This window comes from Chaetodon auriga, chromosome 15, assembly GCF_051107435.1.
Source record: "Chaetodon auriga isolate fChaAug3 chromosome 15, fChaAug3.hap1, whole genome shotgun sequence".
NCBI lineage: Eukaryota > Metazoa > Chordata > Actinopteri > Chaetodontiformes > Chaetodontidae > Chaetodon > Chaetodon auriga.
In genome coordinates, this window is record NC_135088.1 from 2311152 (window position 1) to 2336325 (window position 25174).

General features: G+C 44.7%; 2 protein-coding genes across 2 annotated transcripts; one reads left to right on the forward strand and one right to left on the reverse strand.

The window, feature by feature from the left end:
* Positions 1-7597: 7597 nt before the first annotated feature.
* On the forward strand, positions 7598-9011 carry gpr119 (G protein-coupled receptor 119). The gene is made up of 2 exons (XM_076749696.1): positions 7598-8177; positions 8335-9011. Exons 1-2 carry the CDS (start codon positions 7598-7600, stop codon positions 9009-9011), a joined length of 1257 nt encoding a protein of 418 aa, XP_076605811.1.
* A 3809-nt stretch (positions 9012-12820) lies between these two features.
* LOC143333073 (dual specificity protein kinase CLK4-like) lies at positions 12821-25024 on the reverse strand. The gene is made up of 13 exons (XM_076751005.1): positions 25007-25024; positions 16301-16409; positions 16075-16169; positions 15458-15599; positions 14922-14988; positions 14691-14804; positions 14359-14525; positions 14039-14135; positions 13812-13927; positions 13608-13690; positions 13408-13487; positions 13066-13156; positions 12821-12979 (listed from the first exon to the last, which is right to left on the reverse strand). The coding sequence occupies exons 1-13, from the start codon at positions 25022-25024 to the stop codon at positions 12821-12823; spliced, it is 1338 nt and encodes a 445-aa protein (XP_076607120.1).
* Between the last annotated feature and the right edge of the window lie 150 nt (positions 25025-25174).

The window sequence follows — 25174 nt, forward strand, 5'->3', positions numbered from 1 at the left end:
ACCAGAAGTGAGTTTCTGCTTCTTCTTTTCCTTTGAGGTTTAACGGCAGCTACCATGCTTAGTGTCGCATTACTGCCACCTTGTGGAGATAGTGAACTCCTGCAGGGTCCTGTTGGTCAGTCCTGACTAATCATCCACATGAACTACAGGTTCTGGCAGATTAAAAAAAAAAAAAAAAAAACATAATAAAGATGTTTCTTCTCTTTTCTTTTTTATGTTTCTTGTAATAGATAGATAGATAGATAGATAGATAGATAGATAGATAGATAGATAGATGGAGTAAAAATTAAAAATGACAAAGGCTTTTAAAGAAAATTACTTTTGCTTTATTGGAGTGGACCTGTTTATATTATATTTTAATAATCATATTAAGGAAGAGAAGGTATCTGTATGTCATACAGACTCTTTAGGGACTGACCGCAGTGAAAAATAAGACCTAAAGTTAAAGTCATCAGTCATTATCACCTCAGTAGACAACTGTCATATCCCAGCTTTTAGTCACCACTGGTTAACAGCCACAGGATTTTTCTAAATTAAATTTATTCAAGCAAACATCTTGACTTATAACACCTTGGGATTTCTTCCAGGGTGGAAAAGCTAATGCTGGAGGGAGTGTTACACATTCACTCAGTTCATACACACATGTGGAAAAAGTCATGTTGTCACCGCAGCCACACTGACACTGAAATAACTCAAATGTCATTCATAATCAAACAATCACTGCAGTGAGCTACCATGCCATAGGCTGTCTGTGTTGTTGGCCGTCCACCTCTAGTGGCCATAGTAATTATGACGGGAGCAAAGGAGGAAGTCATGTGATGTAAAGAGCAAGAAAGTCTGCATATGGAGGAGGAGGAGGGATGGATGGATCAAACAAACACAGGACTTTCACTCAGGAGACTGCTCTTCATGTCCCGTGTGAAACCAAAGGTTAACGCTTATTTTACGAAGCTACTTAAAACTGTTCTGTGAACTTTCCAGAGTAACAGCCACTCGTGTTTGGGAAGACATTTTGCGCCTGGATTCTTTAAATGTAATTTCTTGCTGCTGGAGCACCACAAACTACATTCCATTCACCTCCTTAGGCATAAATCTCAGCGATATCTCAAAACCTGCATAATCTGATGCTCATGGTTCCTCTTTTCCAGTCATTGAATTTGACTTGTCTCTTGCTGTATTGTCCCTGCAGAGCTCTTTCACCTCCACAAAGACACGTCGAGTTACAGTACATTGTCGTACTGTGCCAGGTACTTGCAAAGCACAAGCCAAGTTGACGTGGCCTGTGTGTGCTTGAGTAACTGGGTGTGGGTACAGCTCACTGGTATTGCTGCAGGTTTCAGATATATGTTTGATTGAAGAGGACTCGCCGTCAGCTCTGATCACGTTGTGTTTCAGGGAAAAATCATGTGTTGCTGCTCTTTTTGACTACTGCTGCCAGTGCTAGAGCTCTGTTTGTGTTGACTGCATTTTGGCTCAGATCTGATTATCCTGATTTTAGATTCAGTCGCCTTCCAGATCTTTGCTTGAAAATTCACCCTTACATGTTGAGTTCGGATACGTTTTCCCAAATTTTAGACCAATATGTTTGTTTCAAGCTTCACTCTGAACAGCTCACACTCAGACTCCAGGTGCTATCTGCCGGCTACAGTGCAGCCCCACTGAAAACCTTCTGCCTTGCTCAGGTAAGGGATAAAGATTTGCACCTTCATACATTGCAGCAACACTGCCAGCGTGTCCAAGGATTTCTCCTCCTGGTGACGAGCCTGTTTCTTTAAGCTTCATTCTTCTGCCGGTGTAGTGAACAGCAAAGCAGCCAAGCTCGCACTGAACCCTTAAATGCATTTAAACGACTGTCTTTTCCACCTCACTCGCATCTCACGGCAGATACCCACAATGTTTATCTACGTCAGTAAAAAACAAACATTTTCAGACACTCCTCGCCTCCTCATCTAGAGTTAAGTCAGAGAGCTGCAGTGGTGAACACAGCAGGGCAGCTGGTGGAAACTTCACAGTCCAAGAGTGGAGCGACACCGACCCCCTTCCTGTGCTTCTTCTTCTTCATCAGTGATGCACTACTGGAGCGCATGCTTGACAACAGCCACAGTGGCAGGACAGGTGTGGAGTTATTGGTTTAAAACCAGGAAGCGCTGCAGATCAGAGAGTGGTGCGCAGCAGTCGAATGACGCGCTGGTAAAGCTGCTGGACGACTGACACCAGATTCCTGCAGAGGAGGATCAAACAATGAGGAGAGTGAGGAAGGACCAGAGATGTGGACAGAGAGAGATGGAGAAGATATGGTGGGAATGAAACGAAGGAGTGAATCAAGGGAAAGAGCAGCAGAGAGGGAATGCCAGTTCAAACCATTAGATTTTATCCCACATGACAACCCTTGAAGTGAAGATGACTCACTAGTTTGTTTGGTTTGGGTTTCTATGGGTCTTTGGGATTAAGAACTCAGGCTACTGGTTAGCTGCTTGCGGCACAGGCTGCAGGGGTGAAACCAAGACTAAATAAAAGCTCCTGTGCAGGAGTTACAACAGAAACCTTGAAACAGAAACGTCCCCTCTCTGTAAAAAGGCATAAATGCATGGTTTCCTGTCAGGAGACATCTGGAGTCATACTCAAATATCTGGTAATTCTGTTTTTAAAGACTCACAACTACAAGGTAGGAGATCAGGTTTTCTGTGATTTTCTGTTTCCATTCAAGACTTAAAAATCCAGCCAAGAAGTAAATCCCAAAGATCACGTCTGCTGCATACCACACTGTTGTCTACATACGAAATGCATCACAGAGGGAAATATAATGGGTGTCTAGAACATTTGTTGTCACCGTAAAAAAAAAAAAATTCTACATTTGCCCATACACACACACTCACCGAGCTCCGATGGAGAAGCAGTTGTTGCGGTTTGGGTGGAGGCAGAAGAGCGAGGCCACGCAGTAAACACAGCACAACAACATGGACAGCAGCCGTCTCTTTAAAGACATCTTCAGTCTGATGGACGCAGAAATGAACTTTCACTTCAACACACCATGAACAGGAAGTTTATACTGGTGACTGTGGCTGGTACACAGATATCTGCTGGACGCAGATAGTTAGTGAAAGTTCACTGAAGCACAGTGACGTAGGACCGGAGCTAATCCCTGCTATTTAGGCAGCTTTTCCAAATGATGCTTGTCTTGTGAATTACTCCAGGCCCCGGTGCATAGCATGAAGGTGCAGTTTTGCCAAATTCAGAACAAACTTTGGTGACGCTGAAGTTTGTCTTCATGATCTGAATAAACTGTTGAACAGACAGGAGAAATTTTTCTGCTCCCATATTGAATTATATTATATAATTATTACATTTTTACAGCTGCAGGAGGTTAAAGAATGAGATCGTGAGGTGAAAGTATAATAAATCTGGTATTTTTTCTTGACAGTTTGGTTGTTCTTGCTAATCAGGCACAACCCCAGGACCTCTGATACACCTCCAGCTCTGCTGCAGGGCACATGATGCGTAACAACAAAGGGAAGCAGCAGCTGCTCCCGTTGAATCGCCCTCCAATCACCACTCACATAACATCATCAGCATCACCTTAACAATCCCGTCCAGAAGAGCTCTTTCCTTGCAGATTGATCCTCCAAAACCAGAAAACTCCTCGCTTTGGTTAAAAAACACTCAGCAGCTCCTTCGAAACAGATCCCAGGCCCGGCTGGACTCACAAGAATCCGTCGCAGCGGTTGGAGGACGGCGTTGGCAGAGGTGTAAACAGGATCCTGGCTCCCTGGGTGCTGCTGGGCACTGGGCACAATTACTGCTGACCCACACTTTGTTTTGAAAGGTCCTGAAAGGTCTAGCAGGGGTGAATAACATTCCTACATTGTGTGTCCGTTGGAGCTATTTTGGCTAGCTGGGAGGGAGGGGGGGGGGGGTGAGAGGTGATAAAAAGAGGATCTTTCCTCTCAGGTTGCTGTGGACTCATACTGAACCCGGTGAAACGGTGCTCTGCTGCTCCTGGCCGGCTGGGATTGTTCGTGCTGAGGTTTAAGTGGCTGAATGCGACGTGAAAACACTCATGTCTGGCTAACACATTCAGATTTCAACCAGGCAGTCTCATTTACAGTATTTGTGGCAGATTATCCACCAAGGTCCAGTTATGTTTAGCTCTCGGTGTGTTATTCTGCACACACTGGCTGATTTAATGACAAATTTCAGTTTTTGCAGTTCAAAGTCGAGCAAGATTAAGAGTCTGCAGTCATGCTAGCAGCTCAGTCAGGCTGTTCTGAGCTAAAATAACGTTAAAATGCGACTAACATCTACCAGGTTCACCGCATGTTGTGTGTTAGCATTTGCTAATTAGCACCAAACAAAAGATGCAGTTGAGACTGATGGGAAAGTCATTCATTTTACAGGTATTTGAGCACATGCTCAGTATTGGACAAGATCAAATTTGACCTCATGATGGTGCAAAGCCATTTCTTCAAGCTGCTCTTTTGTGTATTTCTCAGTTCCTCTGGACAGTTTGGGGCCACCATTCTGACCTCTGAAATTCTGATCACTTTGAACAATCCCGTCCTGAGTTGTGTCAGGCCCCGTTGTTCTGCTTTAGCTGGAAATACGTTGACTCATGGAAGCGAGTGCAGTGCTGCGTCCTTGAGACTTTGGCATGATAAATAAAGAGATTCTCCAGAACACAACAAACAGAAAGGTCACTGGGATGTCTCCAGTCCCTCGTTTTTCCTCCAGTATTTTTCTCACAGACTATAGCAGCGACTCTCTACTTTGAGAAGCTGGTGTGATGCCAGGTGATGTCCTGAGTGTGTGCAGTGATAATGCATCATTAGTCAGATTTATTTGTGTGTGAATCTTAGTGGAAAATGGTCCCCTCATGCCAGATGTCTCCCCTGGGGACTCTAGGGCCGGAGTAGGACAGCAGCCAGCAGGGTTAGAGTTTAACTAGGCCCATTCAGCTCTGCACAGCACACAAACACGGTTGTAGCTGCTTATGTTTCATCTTACTGAATGGATTTTGGTAAACGTCTTACTTGAGTGATGCCATCTTAATGCCATCGCACTTATGATCAATACAGTACATGCAGGAGTCCACAATCCAGTAGATTTATGGAGGTGTCTGCAGGAAGATGGAGCTCAATGGCGGGTTGGAATACAGTCAGTGTGACTATTCTGTAACATGCTCCTCTATGTTACTGCCCTGCAGGACACTCGCCTGCATTAAAGCTGCAGAGCACACCGCTTGCTTGAGTGCACGTTCTGATAAGATGCTCTCAGGCTGAGGTATGAAATACTGTGTTTTGCCGGCCATATATAGAGGACCAAACCTGAAAAAAAAAAAAAAAAGCATGGATCAATAAAATGCATAAAAGTGTTGAGGAAGGTGCAATACATTAGACGCAGAGGATTAGTTTTAGCTTTTAATGTTATCTCTGCATTTATAGTTCATCAGTGGAGTTCATTTTTCCTCCTGCGTGGTATGACTTAGATGTAAATGAGGATGTGGTCTCTTTCTTTAACATGCATCATCATGCTGGACTAATAATTTCACATCTCCTCTGTATCACAGCAGTATCATGCTTAATGAATTATAATCTTATCATGTCTTCTTGAATGTATTTGCATTGAGGTAGTTCATGAAACACACCCTGACTCACATTTTATTTTGCTCAAATTTCTGAAATTCACTTAGTATTTTTTACCCCATTATAAATTCCCATTTGAAAAATTCCTTTTAACAGCAGCCATGTTGGAATCGGCCTTTCCCCTCCCCCCCCTCTGTGTCTTATCAGTCTCTCCCTGCCTGTCTGTCTGTCTGTCTGTCTGTCTGTCTGTCTGACTGTGTTCTGCAGGTGGCAGGTAGCAGATCAGCCCCGCCTTCCCATCTCCTGACCTCACCTGATCCCAGTCTCCGATCAAGGCCAACCTGTCTTTAAGGACCAGGATTGGATTATCATGTGATGTACATTTCTTAAATTGATCATTCAAGATCATCACTTACTCACCACCTCCAGGTCTCTGCATCCGAGTGCTGCATTTGGCTCGAAAAAGACATGACAGGCTGTTGCGGCTCAAAGCAATGAAATGAAACGTTTCTCAGTGACAGTAAAGCCATGAAGGCAGCAAACTAACTCAATGACAGCAATATTCACCTCAAGTTAGCTAACGTTAGCAAAAGTTGGTCACACCGGACCAAGCAGAGCTCTTTTAATGGTTTGTTGTGTGTTATGTTACAGTTTAGCTCCTTGTTTGACTCTTCATCAAAGAGTCAGACATTTTCTTTTCTTTTTTTTTCTGACTGATGATTCAGTCAGTTTCATGTACCTCCAACCCTCGATGTGCTCCAACTGTCAGTCACCTGTCTGTAAGGACATAAATGGGATTTTTACTTCTGGAGCGCCTCACACCCAGAATAATTCCTTCTACTTTGCCTGAAAACTGAACAAATGATCACTTTAGTGTTGGCTCAACATGATTCCCCATGGTCCTGTGATCCTTTAATGCGTTAGATATGAGTCACAATGCTAAAAACAAGATGAAATGAATCAGCCTAACGTGGACCAACAGACATTTCACAGGAAAAGCACATGTGTTACTAATAACTTTAACAATGGCTCCATTCTACTCAAGCGTCTCAGTAAGTCAGGACTCTGCGACAGTGAGCCAGCAAGCACAACACCAGGACCCTGAAACTGAAGCAGCTGAATGGAATTCAGCCACCATTAAATTTATTTATTATTAACACCAGAGCTTTTTCTACTGTGGCAAGAAAAGAAGGGAAAAACGCCGGTTTAGCCATTCATTCATTCATTCTACACTGATTCCATCTAATTTTGTAGAGTTTGCGACTCCAGAGTATATTAACCCGAACCAAGCCGTAGTTTAAAAAAAACTTTCTTAACTAAAAATTATAAATAAAGTAAAGAAAATAAAAATAGAGATCTTCCTGCCTGGCAGAGAGCCAGCAGGCAGGCAGCTGGGACAAGGGTCAATCCAAGAGAGGCAACAACAGCAACGGATGAGCAGTGGAAGGGTCTGTGTGTGTGTGTGTGTGTGTGTGTGTGTGTGTGTGTGTGTGTGTGAGGGGAGGAGACAAGCCAGACCTGCTGATAAAGCCGAGTGTTTTTGTCTTTCTGAGTCTGTTGAAGAGATTTTAAGAGCACTGATGAGAACAGTGAGATAGATTTGATGTTGTAGCAGCTTTCCTGAACTTTGATATGAGCCACCGTGGACGCGCTGCTCGACTCTGGATTAACAGGACACGACTACACTGGCTGAGAAGATCCTTCATCTTGTGGTGATTAACAACTGAAGCCTTTGTCACTTAAATACAGTTTAGCTGCTGCAGCAAATTCTTTGATATATTCGGTATCTCATTTTTTACATCATTTTAAGCCTTAAGCTCTCTTAAAGTTGGAACATCCTTCATGTTTTACGTCTCTATTTTTCTGATGGTAATTGACTTCAAGTGCCACATTTTGTGTCTTGATGGACATCGGCTTTAAAGGCTAAAACACAGTTTCTGGTCACAATGTCAGCTCATCTCCACTGCACACACGTTTGGTGAATTTCAGCTTCAAATCTTTGGGATTTTGCTATCAACATGTCATATTTGTGCGGACATGCAAGCTCTGAGCTCTCTGTTAGCGTGGCTCCTGAGTGCGTGGACTCCATGGAGCCAGTGAACCCAAGCGGCTTAAGGCCTCGGGTGATGGGTATGATCCTGAGCGTCGCCTCCTGCCTCATCATCTGCACCAACCTGCTGGTGGCAGCCGCTCTGCTTAAGCTGCTCCTCAAAAAGAGCAGCCAGAGCTGGTGCTTCGTCCTCAACCTGGCGGTGGCCGACACCCTGGTGGGCGTGGCCATCACTGGCCTGGCCACAGAGGACTTCAACAGCGGCACAACAACAAACAACACCTTTCAGAACCAGTACAGCTCCATCACAGCCGATCATCCCACAAACGCCACGCCTCCTGCTCAGGGCAAAACCCGGTGTTTGTTGCGGATAGCCTTCGTGACGTCGCCCTGCACGGCGTCCATCATGTCCATGTTCCTGATCTCACTTGACCGCTACACAGCCATCAAGATGCCCCTGCGGTACTCCCAGCTGTGTGGGAGGGGGGCAGCAGTGGGGTCCCTGCTGGCTCTGTGGATCAGCGCCCTCATTATAGGATTCTTGCCAGGTGAGACTTAAAAATGTTCTACTGATTCATTAATTTAATTTGTATTAATTTATGGTGTGTTAGACTAAAAGAAGCTGGCGTTCAGACAGAAAACAGTACTATACAAATTAAGTTTGAGTACTAATTAAGCAAGTAAACCGTGTCCTCTGTTCCTCAGTCATGGTGCGGCAGCTGCAGACGGATGGCTACAACGGCTTCTGTGCCTTTTTCTCCGTCAATCACCAGGTGGTCATGATCGTGTTATTCAGCGTCTGCTTCTTCCCCGTGTTCTCTGTATTTGTTTACATCTACCTGGACATTCTGAAGATTGCCTGCAGCCACCAGAGGCAGATCCGCCAAGTTCGGCAAGTCGGTTCCAGGACAGGTGACCGCCGTGACCATCAGCATCACAAGCATCATCATCACCATCAGCAGCTGAGGAGCTGGAGCCATGTCAAGGCCTTGAGGACAGTGGCGGTGCTTGTGGGCTGCTTCTTGGTCCTCTGGTGCCCCTTCTTTGTGGTGTGCATAGTACACCTTCTGTGCAAAAGCTGCAAACTCACAGGCGTGTTGGAGAATCATCTGTGGCTCTTGGGACTGACCAACTCATTGATCAACCCTCTGGTGTACGCCTTCTGGCAAAGGGAGGTGCGGCTGCAGTTAGCAGCCATGTTTTCCTGCTTTGCGTGCAGGTCGTCAGCTGCTGGACCACCAGGTGTCACTGAAAGAAACTGCCTGCTAAATGTGCTGACTCAAACTGGTTCCCCGAGTGAAGGTACCCTCAACCCTTCGCTGTTGCAGCCAATTGTCAGCAGCAACAAGGTTGTGCAACAGTCTGCCACGACCAGCTTATGAGAGAAAGTTGAAATCCAGAGAAACAGGAGCAACACAAACTAGACAGAGTGCACTCTCACTGCGATAATCTCGGTAATCCAGAGGCTCTAGAGTTAATACAAAGAGAGGGACGAATGCAAACAACTTCTTTTCAGAGCTGTGAAGAGAAACTTCCTCCATGCTCCCCCTTCGTCTGTCCAGGTTTAGAGCTAAATTAATTTATCTCTGAGCCAAAAATAAATTTACAATGCTACACTGATTAGAATTCATACACATGTCCTTATCTCACTCCATCACTCCATTGTGCAGCAGAGCCATTCTGTAACCTGCTGTGCTTTATGACCCCCGACCCGATTCCACCCAGCTCCAATCAGGGTATCAGGCTCAATCAGGGCCTGACAATGAATAAAGTTTTAAAGTCAAAACTTTCTCTCCCTTTCTTTTACTCTAGTTTTTGGACGAGCCATCATCATATGTTTAGTACTATCTGCAAAATATCAGGCGGCTTGTTTTTAGCCATGCTGGCAACATGGCTCTGTGGATCGCAATGTCGCGCTGTCAGTGGGTTTGTTGCTGCATCGATTTGGTTTATTATTTGCAAGAGAAAACAGGCGAGCTACGAAAGAAAGATCCAGATCATATGAAACCAGAACTTTCTAGAAGTTTTTTATACAAATGATCTTACATGAAGCAGCAGGCTGGGATTGTTCCACAGTTTACCTGCTACATGATGGGCAGACTATCAGCGTCTCTGTAGAGTGATGGGGGACTCATAACAGTGTTATCAATACAGTATAATTTGTCCCATAGTTCCCAGTGAAGCAAAGAGGGGTCAGAGGTCAGTGGCAGCAGGGGGAAGAAAAGAGTTCAAGGCTCCACAGAGTTTGTCATGCATTCCTGACAAGTCCACAAGGGTTCAGGCCTGTCCCACTGTAGAATCAGCAAGCCCATGACTTCATGAGCCCTTTATGCACACTTACAAGGCCGATACCCCGCAGAGACTCGCAGAGGACACTGTCTGTGCGCAGACAAGGGAAAAAAACACAAGAAAGTGAAAGAAAAATTCAAGGATTTTTTCTAAAACAATCCTTGAACAGAAGAGTGTTGGTATAGTATAAAAAGGAAAACCTCCTTGATGCTTGTTTTGTGTGTGGAGCCACCAAACTGACACTGTCTGTACTGGTGAAGTGACTGCTCACTTCATTTCCAACGGCAACACAGGCAGTGAGCCACCTGTGGGTCTGACGTTGTTATCTCTGGCTTAGTCCCATCTGTTATTTGAACACTTCCTGCATCACTCCTTATCATGATTCAAATGAGACGGTTAGTCATCGCTGTTTTGATGGAACAATTCTAGGATCTTTCAGGCTATGACACGCTCCAGTCAACACCACAGAAGCTGACCCTCAAAGGTCAGTCTGCAGTGGGAAATGCCCACCTGGAGGCTTGAAGCTGCGCTGTCTCCACTAATAGGCCAAAAAATAGCTGCAGTGACATTAGAAGTAAAGGAAAACGTGAAGAGAGTTCAAATTTCAGTTCAAGACAAAAGCACTTGGATGGAGCTGACAAGAACATTTTATATGTCGTCTCTGTGTTTGTCCTGCAATGATTTCATCTGGTTTGATTGAACAACAAAAGCATTTTGTGCATGAACAGCAATCATTCCTGCTACTTATGAAATATGAACCTCATTTCATTGCCACAGAGTGCCTCGTACCCCTGACAGCATCCAGGGTGACAAAGTGCTGCCACATTTCTGGTGACCCCCGTGGGGCCCCCGCACACTTCACAGTCTCACGTTCATACTGATGTACGAACACCGTTCACATGTTAAGACTTTAAGGTAATTTAACGAGCAAAGTGCTATTAAAAGAAAACCATGGAAGGTATTTTTACCCGTCAAATGATCACTACAGTCATACAACTGTCTTGAGTTTTCCTATGACTCAAAAGCAAAGTTGTAAACACGGGACTCTTTGTGATCGCTGCATGAATCCCACATGACACTGAGGACCAGTGCTGCCAAACTGGGACAGTTTTGGAATGGCTTTGATAATTTGGGCTGTTTTCAAGTTGAGTTCAATAAGGTCAGCTCGACAGTTGAACAGCTCTGTGAGATGTCGCCTGGAAAAGCTCATGTATGTTCAGACAGTTTTTAACATTTAATGTAAATTTATTTGAAAGGCTTTTATCTTATTTTAGGACTTCTAAACGTTTCATTGCTGTAACCATGGCTGTGAATTTGCCTGTATTTTTAGGTCTAGGTTCTGATTGGTGAGTATTTGTTCAGTAGAAGTTGCAGAATAGAAAAAAGAAATTACAAAATATTCAAGACTTATCAAGAGCAACCAATCATAAAAACAGATACCGAAAGAAATATGCAATTAAAAAGTAAAATATAGGTAAAGTGCTGTGACCTGTTTAAAGTCCATCTTTCGAGTAGTTGAAGCTTCTGCAGCTTCTTCCCAGAGACTCTCCAGAGGCTTCACCATGCCGCATCATTTTGACCCTAACCTCAGACAAAACAAAACAAAGGCGCATTCATGAATTCGTGACGTTAGAAATGTCCAGGCTCTGCCCCAGAAAGAAAGATATTACTCTTATTCAAAATTTGAGCCCCAGCTTTTCTCTGAAAAATCACCATATTTCAACATTAGACTTCCGTTGTCTCTTCTGTGCCAAGGAAATTGAGGCAGGATGGATCACAGATGACACGCCTCAAAGGTCATGAGACAGACTGGAACCCTATCATTATATGTAAACTGTATGCCTTGGCCCAGATCCACTGTGTTTCATACTGCTTTATTACATCCGTGTGCTTTAGTAGCTTTAAACTGATGGATCTCAGATAGCAGAGGAGCCTGCTGCCGGCGGCCGCTCCGATAAGCAGCACATGTAATATTTTATAGCTGGATAACTGTTCAGTCATGGAAACTTCCTCGGCTGCTTGAACCTTGTTAAATATCGTCCACTTTACGTGTCAGCAGCCTGTATCAACAAGGCCGTTGCACCAGGTGACATCAGAGGTTTGGAACATTTCCTTTAGACTGATAGACTGCGGTGTCTACATAAAGCCTAACCGGCTGAGCTGGAAATAGAGCTAATTTATTTGGTTTCATCGTCATTTGTCATGCTGTTACACGTCTAGGCTTTCAGCGGTGCCCAGCGTGATCACGCCGCTTTCTTTGTGTGTCCACCTAAAGAAGGCATGCAGCTGGAACAAAATGCATTAAAGGCAAATGGATTCATGCCAGCTTTGTTAAGTCTTATGAGTAAGTTTTGTCCACATTTTGGATTTTAGCTCCAAATTAAGTAATTTAGTCTTAATTTGGCTAAAATGGCCGATCAGATGATCGCTCTTGTAATTGCGGCAGATTCCCAGATCAGTATGATGGATTTGGAGAGTATAATGTTATAATAAGTGATAGAGATGATGATCAAATCTAATTTTCTTGGTGATTCTACCCTCCTCTGACGCTGTGTTGTTGTAGAAATTAACTGTATGAAGCAGAATTAAGACACACCAAAATGCAAAACATTTATTAACAGACTGCAAACCAAGGAAAACAAGGAATTTCTCAGCATTACACTCGACTTTGTACAGTGACAGGTGGACTGTTGGATCATGATGGCATGTCAAAAAATAAAATTCAAATAGACAGGAATGCTCTGTGAAGCTGTCGTGACTGTAAATGAAACTCTTCAACTCAGAACTACAAACCCAAACAGTTTAGTAATGATAGCATTTATATTACAGCACAGGTAGATGTTGAATGTGTGTGTGTGTGTGTGTGTGTGTGTGTGTGCGTGTGTGTGTGTGTGTGTGTGTGCTAGCTGCGTTGCTGCTGCTTCTGCGTCCTCAGCGGGCTGAAGAACGGGTGCCACAGCGCCTCCTCCAGGGTGATCCGTCTGCAGACGTCGTACTCCAACATGCAGCTGAGCAGGTCGAACAGCTGCCTCTCCTCCTCCGTGTTCCTCCGCATGCACTGCTGAAACACAGACAGTCACTTTGACTTCCTGCTGCCTCCTCTACCTCACGGCTGCAGCTGATTGGCTGATCTGAGATGCTGTCTACCTTGAGAGGTTTACAGTGTTTCCTGATGTAATCGTTAGAGGAGCTGTGCTCGTCCCAGTTCAGGCTCTCGTTGTGCACGTAATGCTGCTTTCTGCACACAACACAGCACATGCACACAGGTTGTACAGTAGTTAGTAGCAGGTAAGGTCCAAACACCTTCGCCACCAGCTCTCCATTTCAAGTCACACCTGCAGCAGTTGAGCTTCAATCATAAGCAGGAAACAGCCATCAATTTTGCCATCTAAAAATCACTAAATGAGGCCTAAACGTCACTCAAGCTGGCCACTGGAGTGTCTTTGTGTGTGTGTGTGTGTGTGTGTGTGTGTGTGTGTGTGTGGTCACCTGCTCTGCTTCAGCAGGTTGGGGGGGATTGGACCCAGAACTTTCTCCATCATGGCCAGATGCTCTTTACTGTCGTGTGTCTGAAACACAGAGCAGAAAAACTAATTACTGTGTTACTCACCGTGTGTGTGTGTGTGTGTGTGTGTGTGTGCGTGCGTGCGTGCGTGCGTGCGTGTGTGTGTTTGTGTGTGTGTGTATACCATGAAGAGTGTACGTCCCAGGTAAAACTCCATGAGAACGCAGCCCAGACTCCAAACGTCACACGACTGGTTCCAGCCCAGATCTGAGCACAAACACACGGTTTAAACTTAAAATATGGATTATTGGACATGCAGCTAAACTGTTCCAATGTAGTAATTCTGTGTGTGTTTGTGTGTGTGTGAGAGAGAGAGTTGTGTGTGTACCCAGTATGACCTCCGGAGCTCGGTAGTGGCGTGTTGACACCAGGGATTCATGGTGCTCATGGTCGAATGTGGCAGTGCCAAAATCCACCACCTTCACATTCAGATTCCTCTCCTCACTCTTCAGACACGCACACACACACACGCACACACACACACACACACACACACACACACTGCATGACAAACCTTGAACTGACAGCGTGACAGGTTCGATTTTTTGTTTTTACAAAACTTTTACCGCCTCAACATCGTCGTTGTCAGAGCAGACAAACAGGATGTTCTCCGGCTTCAGGTCCGTGTGTGTCAGCTTGTTACGATGCAGGACTGCAAACACACACACACAAAAACACACATTCAAGTTTCCATCATGATGTGGAGCAAATCTTAACAAAATTCCCAGAAAGTCGACAAATAAAAACAGGAATTAATGCATGTTTGCATCCACTGTTGGAAGCACCAATGCTCCGGTCAGGTGCCATTAAACCATTGCAGAAGAAGAAGAAGATGCAGTAATTAAAACAGGGCCAATCAAACACTCTTGACTCACAGCAGACGGCTCTGAAGATCTGGAAGGCCATGTGTCTGATCTGCTTCACGCTGAACGGCAGGAACTTGTTCTGCCGGAGGAACTCGAAGGTGCTGAGGCCGAGCAGCTCGAACACGATGCAGATGTGGCCTTCGTGCTCGAACCAGTCCAGCATCCTCACACAGGCACTGGCGGGAGAGAGTCAGTGATTCATGAGGCATCTGAACAGCTGAAAAGCTGAAGAATTCAGCTAATTTTGCACATGTATCAATTGAAAACCAAAAACCCAGCTATCCTTAGCGTCAGCCCACAGGCAAAGGACATGTGAGTCTGTGCTGCAGCTGTACTCTCACAATCTGTTATCATCATCCAGGCTGTTGATCTCTTCCAGCACTGCGATCTCGGACCTCGCCACTTCACGGAAAGAGTCAATGTTCTTCACAATCTTCACGGCTACACGCCGCTCTCTGTAGGTGCACACAGAAGCAAGTGCAAGTGAAAACTCAGGATGTCGTCGTGATGGATGGGCAGCATCGGCCGCCCCACAGTTAGGAGGTGAGGGTTCAGTCAGCATGCATGCTTACGTGTGTCTATCAATACACTCCACCACTTTCCCAAAGGCTCCTGTTCCCAGTGTGAGCACCACCTCGTCTGAGGAGGACAGACAGGCATAGATTTGGGTCAGCGGCGTAGGCAGCAATGTCAGCAATTGCCAAACCTCTCACATAACTCAGTTTGTGATGGATGAACATGTTCAGACTCTTTCTGTCAACATCTAATCTGTTTTTCAGAGTTGGACCTGAGTTCTTAAAATTTCCTCAAGTTTTAAGACATTGTGTTCACGCCACTGGCAGCCTTTCTGCTACTGATCCACCTGGATCGACCTGACGGTTTGCATGACGAGTGTGACATAAATACTGATGGCTGTGAATGCAACGTCACCTCCAACCAACGTTTCTCCACAAACAAATGAAAAGACGTGACATGGCGGCTGCAAAGTATTCCTGGAGTTGCTGATGTTGTGCGTGTTACCTTCAGGCTGCCCTGTTAGAAACTCGAAACATGAACACCACGACACGGACAGAAAAGACACTGAAGACAAAAGGTTGGTGTCAAGTACATCTTTCTTTCATCAGGAGGCCGACGTGGTAGACCAGGTGGCCCTCTTCATCGTCCTCACAGCTCTTTCCTTTGGGACCACTCTTCACTCCATCATCCTCAGCGTTGACAGCATTGTCACCAAGAAAAGGTGATTCGGCCAGCTGAGTCGAGTGTGCCGACAGGTGACGGATGGGAGATGAAGCGATGAGGCGTGTGGTGTGAATGGTTGTGTTTCGATACGTAAAGGTCGACGAGACGGACAGTACAGACAAGAGAAAGACAGGACAGGGTGACAAGAAGGACGTCAGGACTGGAAACCACCAAGAAGAGCAGTCTCACAAGCTCACATCTGAAGCCGAGCTGTAAAGCTTAAGATGTGAACTCTCACCATAGCTGATAGCAGATGATTCAACAAAATTCAAAAAACTAAAATTTCTGTCCCATATTTTTAGCTTCTAGCTTCATAGCTGGTACGTCTACATAGGGTCAACCAAAAATAATAATACATGTATTAATCTGTTAGAAATCAAGATGTTTAAATCAATCAGCTAAAAATAAAAAAGACCCTCACTCTGACCATCAGTCAGACAGAATCTGAGAGAAAGAGGAAGGTAATGAGGAGGAGGAGAATCGTACCGGGTTGCCAGTTTCTGCCGGGGTGCAGAGCCTGTGCTGGTTGAGGCTTCCAGGCTTTTTGTCAGCTTGGACGTCCGTGTTGGGGTCGTCACCGTCTACCAGCAGAGAGAAAGACAGAAATGAATTCACTTCTGGAAGGAAAAATGCTCTTCTTTTTGGACATCTTGTCAAGATGCTCCTGCTCCACTAAATATGAAGACAAAAACATATTTGGAAATACGGTTACCTCTCCAAGAACCACAATCGTTGTCCTGAATGCCCATAGTGTTGCTGTGCACACTGGGCTCTGTGACCATGTTGTGCTCCCTCTGCTCCAGACTCTGCAGGTCTGATCGCTGCACAGATAAGACGAAGAAAGACAGACGAGTCTCAGTGATGTGACGTGTCCATGCTAACGCCTACAGTGTGTCCACACTGCCATCGCTTTACAGCTGATAAGTAACAAAGCTGCTGGAGGAACAGGTGGTTTATCCTCTGCAGCACATCTCACACTCTTGCCTGCTAACTTTGTACTTTAGCATTTAGCTGAAGATCCAGGTAATGTTGACATTGCAACATTTAGCATTGCAGTGGAGCTGAATTGAATTATTCTTACATTAAACTAACTGAATTAATGCATACAGAATGAGGGCTTTGTTTATGTTTTGATCATCATTCTTTACATTTGCTTGCATTTAAATGAGACAGTGTGTGTGTATTTATGTAAATCCTGCCCCGTCTGGGATCTTTGGGGATTTTATATATCCAGGCTGTCTGCATATTTAATCTCACGTGAGCCCAGTTTTTTAAGCAGTTGTGCCGTAAGATGTCGGGATATCAGAATCAAGGTTCATGGCTCATTAACGCGCCTGATTAACTCCATGAGCGATGGTTCATGTTCATCACCATACTGGAAAATGTTCATTCATTATTCATTCATTCGTAGCAATAGCATTAGCATTACTCATTGCTCACAAAATGTATGTTGATGTAGAGCTTATATAGTTTTCTAATGACAGAATTTCCCTGAACATGCCAACCGTTCGTGTGTTACAAGTTTTTTTTCCAGTAAAAAGTCTGCGTGTCAATGGGATTCATCCTCCAGGGACCAAAATGTCTGCACCAAATGTCACAGAAATCCATCCAATAATTGTTGAGGTTCATTCCAGATCAAACTGGACCGTCAGACTTGCAATCGACCTTCATCGCCAACCCTTACTGACAAAAACAAAAACCTTGTATATCCAAGCATACAACTCCTTTAACGTCATACCAGTGCGAGCAAAGTGGTTTAAATAAAATCAGTGGGAGCGTTGAAACTTACGAGATCTGTCGCTGCACCTGAATGAAGAACCAGATCCCTGAGAGTGAAGCTGAAAAACTCTTCAGCGTCCTCCTTTGTGATTTCTCCTCTCTGCGCTCTGCCTGGTATTCAAACCCTCCTTCCTCCACAGGCCTCGATCTGCGAGTGCAAAGGTTTTACCCTGATTCCTTCTTCTCTGTTTTCAAAGCTATACATAGTGTTACATCCCTCCAACCCACAAACCCACTGGTGTCTCTATCTCCAGGGCTTTCCCTGGCCTTTTGGAAAAGGCTTAGTTACGACCCCCCAGCCAGAAGGGCAGCCTCTAGAGGGGCGAGAAGATAACATGAAACTATAATGGCCCCTCTGTGGAAATTAGGTTTTTAGAGCAGTCACTGGATATGGCAAAGGAAAATAGAATATAAACAAGAATCGATTATATCTATAGAGCAAAGTAGCCTACATAGAAATACATGGATGATGTTTGAAAAAGGTTTTGCTTTTATTAAAAAAATCCAGCTCTTTCACCAGGTCAGAATATTTCCAATAACTGTGGCTCTCAGCTCCAAGCCCATTGGTTCCTTCTGAAGCCCTAAACCTTAAAAACAGCACAAATAAAAGCTGAGTTTCTAAAAGGGCTGTGGGTCTGTGTGTCAATGTGCTGTAGGTTTTAGCAACCATTACTCAAACAGGAGGCTATAGTGCATGTTTTGTGGGACTATTTTCAGCATTTAGCATTCTCGTTTTTCCGGCAGCAGCTGTATGTGGGATAGGCTCAAAATACACTAATGTGACCGTGTTCATGGCCATGGAATATAATGTGACCGGTGCAACAGTGTGGCTCACCCTTAACAGTTTCCGGACAACAATGGAATGAGCGACATCGAGATCTGTTCGTAAATCGAATCATGCTGGTTTTAGTCTCACGGTGAGAGAAATATAGAATATTTCTTATAAGCTGCGTCTTTGCATTCCAGTAGCTAAATGCATGGGTGACGGGCATCTCGACAACAGCACGTCAACAAGCTTGCAGCCTGCGGTGGCAAATCCAATGCAAAGAAAACCTCCCCCCGTCCCTTCCACAAATAGCAGACATGCCATGCACAGCGGGGGTCCCTCTCTCACTCTGAGTTATTTCTTATTCATCTTTTCATCACCTCCTCCTCCACTCCTGCCGTATATATGTGCTATATGTCTTTTTTACATTTGCTACAGGCGTTAAATGTCCACCTACAGTTGCCAGATTTGAATATTTGCATTTGTCTGCAGTTTTCCAAGTAGGAGAAAGTTTTCACAAAAAAAACTCTCTTTTTTTAATGTTTTTCAAATGTATTGCCTGTTTTTTACTGTAATATCTACACGTGTTGGTGCACTGGCCTATGAGATGCCAAGGTTTTGCTTTTTATAGCCAACAATATGAAGGAGTGTGAGCCGTTCCAGATCAGGCCTCCCCTCCTCCCTCTCGCTCCATGCTGCCGGCCTCAGCTGTCTCTGATCAACTGTAAATCAGCGCTGAGGACGACTCAATCCTGCTGACAACCTGAAGGACCGTTGTCACTCACTTAAGATCCTCCAGCATTCACCACTCACCAGGCGGAGATAAGAGCGTAAAGGGTTAGAGGCCCCATTCCAAAAGAACACGCTAGTTTAGACTGCTCTAAAAACTGGCATGTGGAGCTCGGCCTTCTCTGGACGCTGTTTGTGTGGTATCCCTCAGGGATCGATGTCTGCCCCTGTCATGTTCTGGTTTTATAGAGAGGAAAAGAGGGAGGAGCAGGTAACAGGAAGAATCTGTCATGCTAACAAGCTTATAGGACAGCAGTGCTGGTGTGCTGGTCAGTCAGCCACTGACATACATGTAATAAACACTGGATGGATTGCCATAAGATTTTGGTGTCATTCATGTTCCCCAAAGGAGTCCATCTGACTTTGGTGGCCCTCTGGCCTTCAGCTGAGCTACACTGTGTGTTACTCGTGGTTCCTCAGTGATGTATCTCTTGCTGCACCTTCAGGTTGACATTTGTGGTTTTGAGTGAAATGTCTGTCGTTAAAGTTGGTCTACACGTTCACGACGCCCTCGGGAAGAACGATAATGGTGATGCTTTAACTTATAACCCAGAGCCATCATCCGGTCAAAATCATCATTTGTATAAATTGTAGAAATTGTCAGATACTTTTGACCGAACAGCCAACCTGCAAAACTAATGCCACTCCCATCAGCCCCAGCTGCGCTGTGTGTTCAGTGCTAATTAGTAAACACTAACAGGTGATAGTATGCAATATGCAATATCACCCAGAGAGACTCTCAGTCCTGCTTACCTGTCTTTGTTTTTGCCGCTGTGATATCTTCTGCTTCTCCTCCTCACTGTCTCGCTGCTGTTTGGTCTCCTGTTGGTCTGTTTTAGTACCTTACCCTCCTCTTCTTCAGCTTCTTCCTACCAGTCTCTCCCAGGGGGCACGCAAGCACTTGTTGCCACGCTGCATAGCTGCCAAACAAGGGACAGAAATGGCGTCCGAGGTGCAATAAAACCTTATGTCCCTCAGAAAACCAAGACGTGAACATTCCTGCGTACTTCTAGGCAGTAAAATCCAAAGCCAGCTGCAGTGAAAAGGGACACGGGGAGCTGCTCCAGCCTTGACCCCTGGCCTGACCCAGTGGGGGCTCTTCTTTCGTCCCACATGAGGAAACATAGTGTACTGTGTCTGATCTGGAACCGTTGCTGCAGGATGATGCAGGAGATTGTGTGATGCACTCCGTGAATAAAACCGGACACTCAATACGCGTCCAGTGTGCATTTCATACTAGATTATTGCTCATGTGTAAACACAGCGTCCACACCTGTTGGTCCATATACTGCCTTATGTTGTTTTGTAGCAGAGTCCTTAAAACTGGTTGGATCAATGTTGTTTTCACTCGAGCTTCAGGATATTTTAAAAATGTGGTGTATTTTAGGATTTACTTTATTTTTAAGCTCTGGAAGTAGTACAATTTAGTGTATTAGAAATGTAATTTAAGCATAGAAAAGTCATTACAAATACACTTTTACTTTTGTGCTTAATTTGAAGAATGCGTTTAAAAAATACTTCTATGAATACACTCATTCTTCATTACTTAACGTGGTATTTCAAAGCACTTGTAAAAAGTGTTCTTTATTGTAAAAACAGCTGTCGGCTAGACATACAACAAATTTTAGTCTAAATTTTCAATTAGCATTCAAAACTGTTAATTGAGTCGATCCCACCTCTTAAACAGCATCTGCTCATGACAGCTAATCAGCAGATGTTGGCGTGCTGTTCCTCAGAGCTACGTTCAAGGCCCACTGTTGATCTCTGTATGTGATTCGACTCAGAAACATCATGAAATGATTGAAATAATAATCACAGACCACCTCCCCTGAAAGTCTTCCTGTTCATTAAGGGTTGGAGACTCAATGTGCAGCCAGAGGACGCTGCATGAAAAATTAGACAAGGCGAACTGAGCAGCCTGTAACTTCCCTTTTGCATTTAAAGGTCATGTTTTCACCATAAAAGTTCCAAACAAACTGTTTTAGCTTTACAACCTGCGGCAGAGCTAAATGTGACAACAAAACTAAAATTAACATCAAAACACTGCGGCTAAACGAAATGCGGCGGTGGACGTGGCAGACGGACAGGCAGCCAGACGCCTCACAGATCCTCACACTAAATATTTTGTGGTGTTTTCCATCAGCTGCCAAAATTCAAAGTTCCCACAGTGACACCGACGTGCAGCAGTTTGTTGCCTCGTGTGACTCAAGTGTAGATTAATTCTTTAAATGGAGTGAGGTCAGCCTGGCAGCAGCCACAGTGAAACACTATGTACTGTAGATCCAATATCACGACACCCGATTGCATAAAGAACTTTATGTACTTTTACCACATCTATATGTTCTAGATGTTTGCAAATTTATCCAAAAAGCAGGAATATTTGCAATAATATATCAGTTTTTAGTCTGAGTTGAACACCTGCACAACTTGAAGTCATGAATTTAGAGAGCCAGACTCATTTGAAAATGTTTAATGCTGCTGTTTGTGCTGAGATGAGAAACAAGTCTATTTCCAACATGTATAACTTTATCACTGAGGCCTTTTTACCAGCCAGATGTTCAAATGCAGTTTAGTGGGAGGACGTGACAGATGGCATTTTCCCTGCAGCTTTGACGCACCACCGCCACAGGCTTGTATTTCCATCCTAAACATAAAAAATAAAAATATCCTCACCTTTGACAGCATAGTTCAAATTCCGAAACTAGACGCCGAGCCCATCGCGAGGAAACACGAGCGCTCCTTTTCTCTGGAAATGTGATTATTTACCACTAATTTCATATTTTATTTAATCAAAGTCCATATTTCTGACTTAACTCTCACTCTTATCTTAACTTTTTCTTCCTCATGAGTGCGTGATGGTGGTTTCTCAGATGAGGCAGTGTCTTTTGTAACTCACTTTTAATGCTTCAGTTCAGTGAAAGCAAAGGAAAACTCCATATTTGTATAACTTCTATCATGTGAAGTCATGAGCTGAATTAGCTGTGCTAATAGTCACTTGAGGGTGCTGCTGCTGCTGGACGTCATGTTTTTACTTGAAGATGCAGTGAGGTCAGTTCTCTTGACAGAGACAGAGGCCGCAGCATTTCCATGCATGTGATTCACTGCAGACATGCAGTCAAATTGAAGAGGAGAGGAGGCGACACATTTCATTTAGCGGAGAGCGCACACACACACACACACACACACACACACACACACACACACACATGCACACATGCATTGGCACATAGCACTTTGTAATGAAGAGCATGCCGTCCGCTCGTATTGACAGACGGACGTGGAAGCTCTCAGCCGTGATTGAGGTTCAGTCCATCAGACGCTCGGTCAGGCAGATGTACAGTAGCATTAATATATATTAGCCTGTGAGTCTGTCACACTAAAAATGACCTATTTTTTGTTTGCCCGACAAAGACGTCTGTTTGTCTGTCAGTGCAAGTAGTTCAGCGCTGTTCCAGCACCACAAAACCGCTAATGGAGGAAGTGAAGGCGGACTGTCGGCTCACAAAGTGTCTGACTTTAACACCACAAAGTGCAACTGCGTTTTCTCCTGCTTGCAGTCAACAACAGATTATTTTAACCATGACAATGATGTTTTGCTAACCCCTAGTTAGCTTCATCTTGGCTAACACAGCTCCATAATTTCTTTTTCCTGTCACTGTCCATCGCCGTGCAACCTTTGTGATGTCAAAACCTAATCAAACCTCAAGTATTGTGGGTTGTTTTTGAAGGGTAGTGTAGGTTATAGGACTGGATAGACAGGCTGCAGAGAGACAGTGTATAACATTAGCTATTGGATCGTGAGTCTGTCAGTGTTTCTTCAAGTACCAATAATGGCATTCCCATAAAAAAGTGCCATCATGATACCTGACAATGTGTCTCACCTGTCTGCACAGCACAGGTGGACACTCGTCTTCACCACAAAACGAATAGCAACAAAAACAAAACTCGGTGGAGCGCCCGTGGTTTTGGATAACTCGTCCAATGGCTGCTGTGGCTGTGATGTTAACATGTCCTCATGCTTTTAGTGATGCAGTTATATCTGGTGTATATTTCAGCCTGTAGGCAGGACAGCTGTGAATATTTGATTGCTTATATTGATTACTAACAAAGCTTTAGCAATATATTGTATGCCGTATTGTACTTCAGGCCAATGAGGCTTATTGAATTGGACTAGAGAGAGAGAGAGAGAGAGAGAGAGAGAGAGAGAGAGAGAGAGAGAGAGAGAGAGAGAGAGAGAGAGAGGTTCTTCATACTTTAATTGAGTTCAAAAGTTGACTGGGCCGACCAGCCTCTCTCGCTTTTATGTCCACTTGAATCATGGTGACAGTGTGTGTCTGTGTGTGTGTGTGTGTGTGTGTGTGTGTGTGTGTGTGTGTGTGTGTGTGTGTGTGTGTGTGCTGCAGCAGACCATACTTCAGCAGCAGCAGAATTTGAGCCAGATCATCTCTCTCTCTCTCTCTCTCTCTCTCTCTCTCTCTCTCTCTCTCTCTCTGTCTCTCCCTCTCTCTCTCACCATCAGCTGTGATTACTTTGGTAAAACAGCACTGCGTCGCAGAGAACCAATTTTCCTAATGCACAGCCTTCACGCACACACAGAGCATGGTTATTGATGAGGCAAATGGGGAGGGGGGCGACAAGGGGGCACACACACTGCTGGGAAATGGAGAGAGAGAGACAGAGAGAGAGGGTGAGGATAGTGGGAACAAGGGAGAAGGGCGAGCTGGACAGGGACAAAGACAGAGACAACGGGAGAGACAGAGGAAGGAAGAAGGGACGGAGTGAAGGAGGAGAGGAGGAAGAGGGACGGGGGTGATGAGGAAGACGTGGACATTCAGTTATGTAGGCTGTGTTCTGGGGATGGAGAAGGGCGTCCACCTAAAGAGCTAATAAAGCAGAGGACAGAGAGGGAGACAAGGAAGGAGGGAGGATGCAGAAGGGAATACTAAGATCGTCTCCTTCCTCACGGACGATGGAGTAGTTAGACTCCCTGGCTGGTGGAGGAGGCGAGAGAAAGAGTAAAATGCTCCTCGAGGATGGTTTAACTTTTTGTCTGCTGCTGAGAGAAAATGTAACACGAAAAGAGTGAAGTACAGAGAAAGAGACAGAAATCCTGGTCCTCTGACGGTCATCATGAAATCCTACAAAGACAGGAAGCAAAGTCAGACGTCTCACTCCTGCTGCTTCGGCGGACCGGAGACAGTTTGGAGTTCATGGGTGTGAACGGGTACAATCTCCACAGAGTCCGTCCCCTTTAAAGCATCAAAAGGACAAATTAAGATTCTCTGTGTCTGCGGCTCTGGACATGGACGAATGCACCCTGAATGATTTCCTGTCTTCTGTGGTAAAGGTAGAAAGGTTCTACCGAGAGGAACCGGCACATCCGATCTGAAGTTTCTACAACGAGCAACTTGGAGCATTTCGAAGGTTGTGTTTCTCACTAAGCATCCATGCACATGTGTGTTGACATCATATTTTGAACTGTCTGTCGGGAATTGCTCAGAAATCAGAGGGACGTTTGTCTTTTCAGTGGCTCTGCAGAGATGGCTTTTGTGAGGAGAAGCTGGAAAAACTACCGGAAAGTGTCGACTTTGTCTCGTGAATGAAACTGTCTGTGCATCCACGACCAATGGAGACTTCAGAGGAGAGCAGGGGAAAATATTACAGCATCCCGGGGCTTTTCTCTCTCTGCGACTCCATTTTCAGGAACATCTCTTTAAGAATATCTCCTCAAGGTTCTTTACTGTCCACCAGGAACTTCTCTTTCTGCAGCAGACTCTCAGCAGCCGCTCCTGAAGGTGTGATCCTGCAGCCAGTGACCTCCCTTTAAGGCTTGGTACCCATCAGATATCTTTTTCTAAGGCCCCACGTCTACAAGGACCCTCCTCTCTTAAAGACATATATCAAGGACAAGCCTTTTTTAACAATAGGAAAAGTTCTTTCTCTTCCAAGATCCTTCATAGCCATTGAGGCTAACTTGGGGTTAGCATAAACAGCAGGAACCTTCCTACACGTTTACACATATTTGAAAGTTTAATATCCAAATGCAGCCCTTTGGGGCCCTATGTTCTCCAGCCAAAGTCTCACCTGTAACTTCTCCATCATGCTAGTTGAAACATCCTTTAAAGGTGGAATTTCTTCCCTTTTTGAAGCCTTTTGAATCTTGGAATCTCTTATTAAGGCACTATATCAACCAAAATCCTCTCTTTGAAGTTCTTATAAGACAATATCCATCAGGAACATCAACCAAGGGCC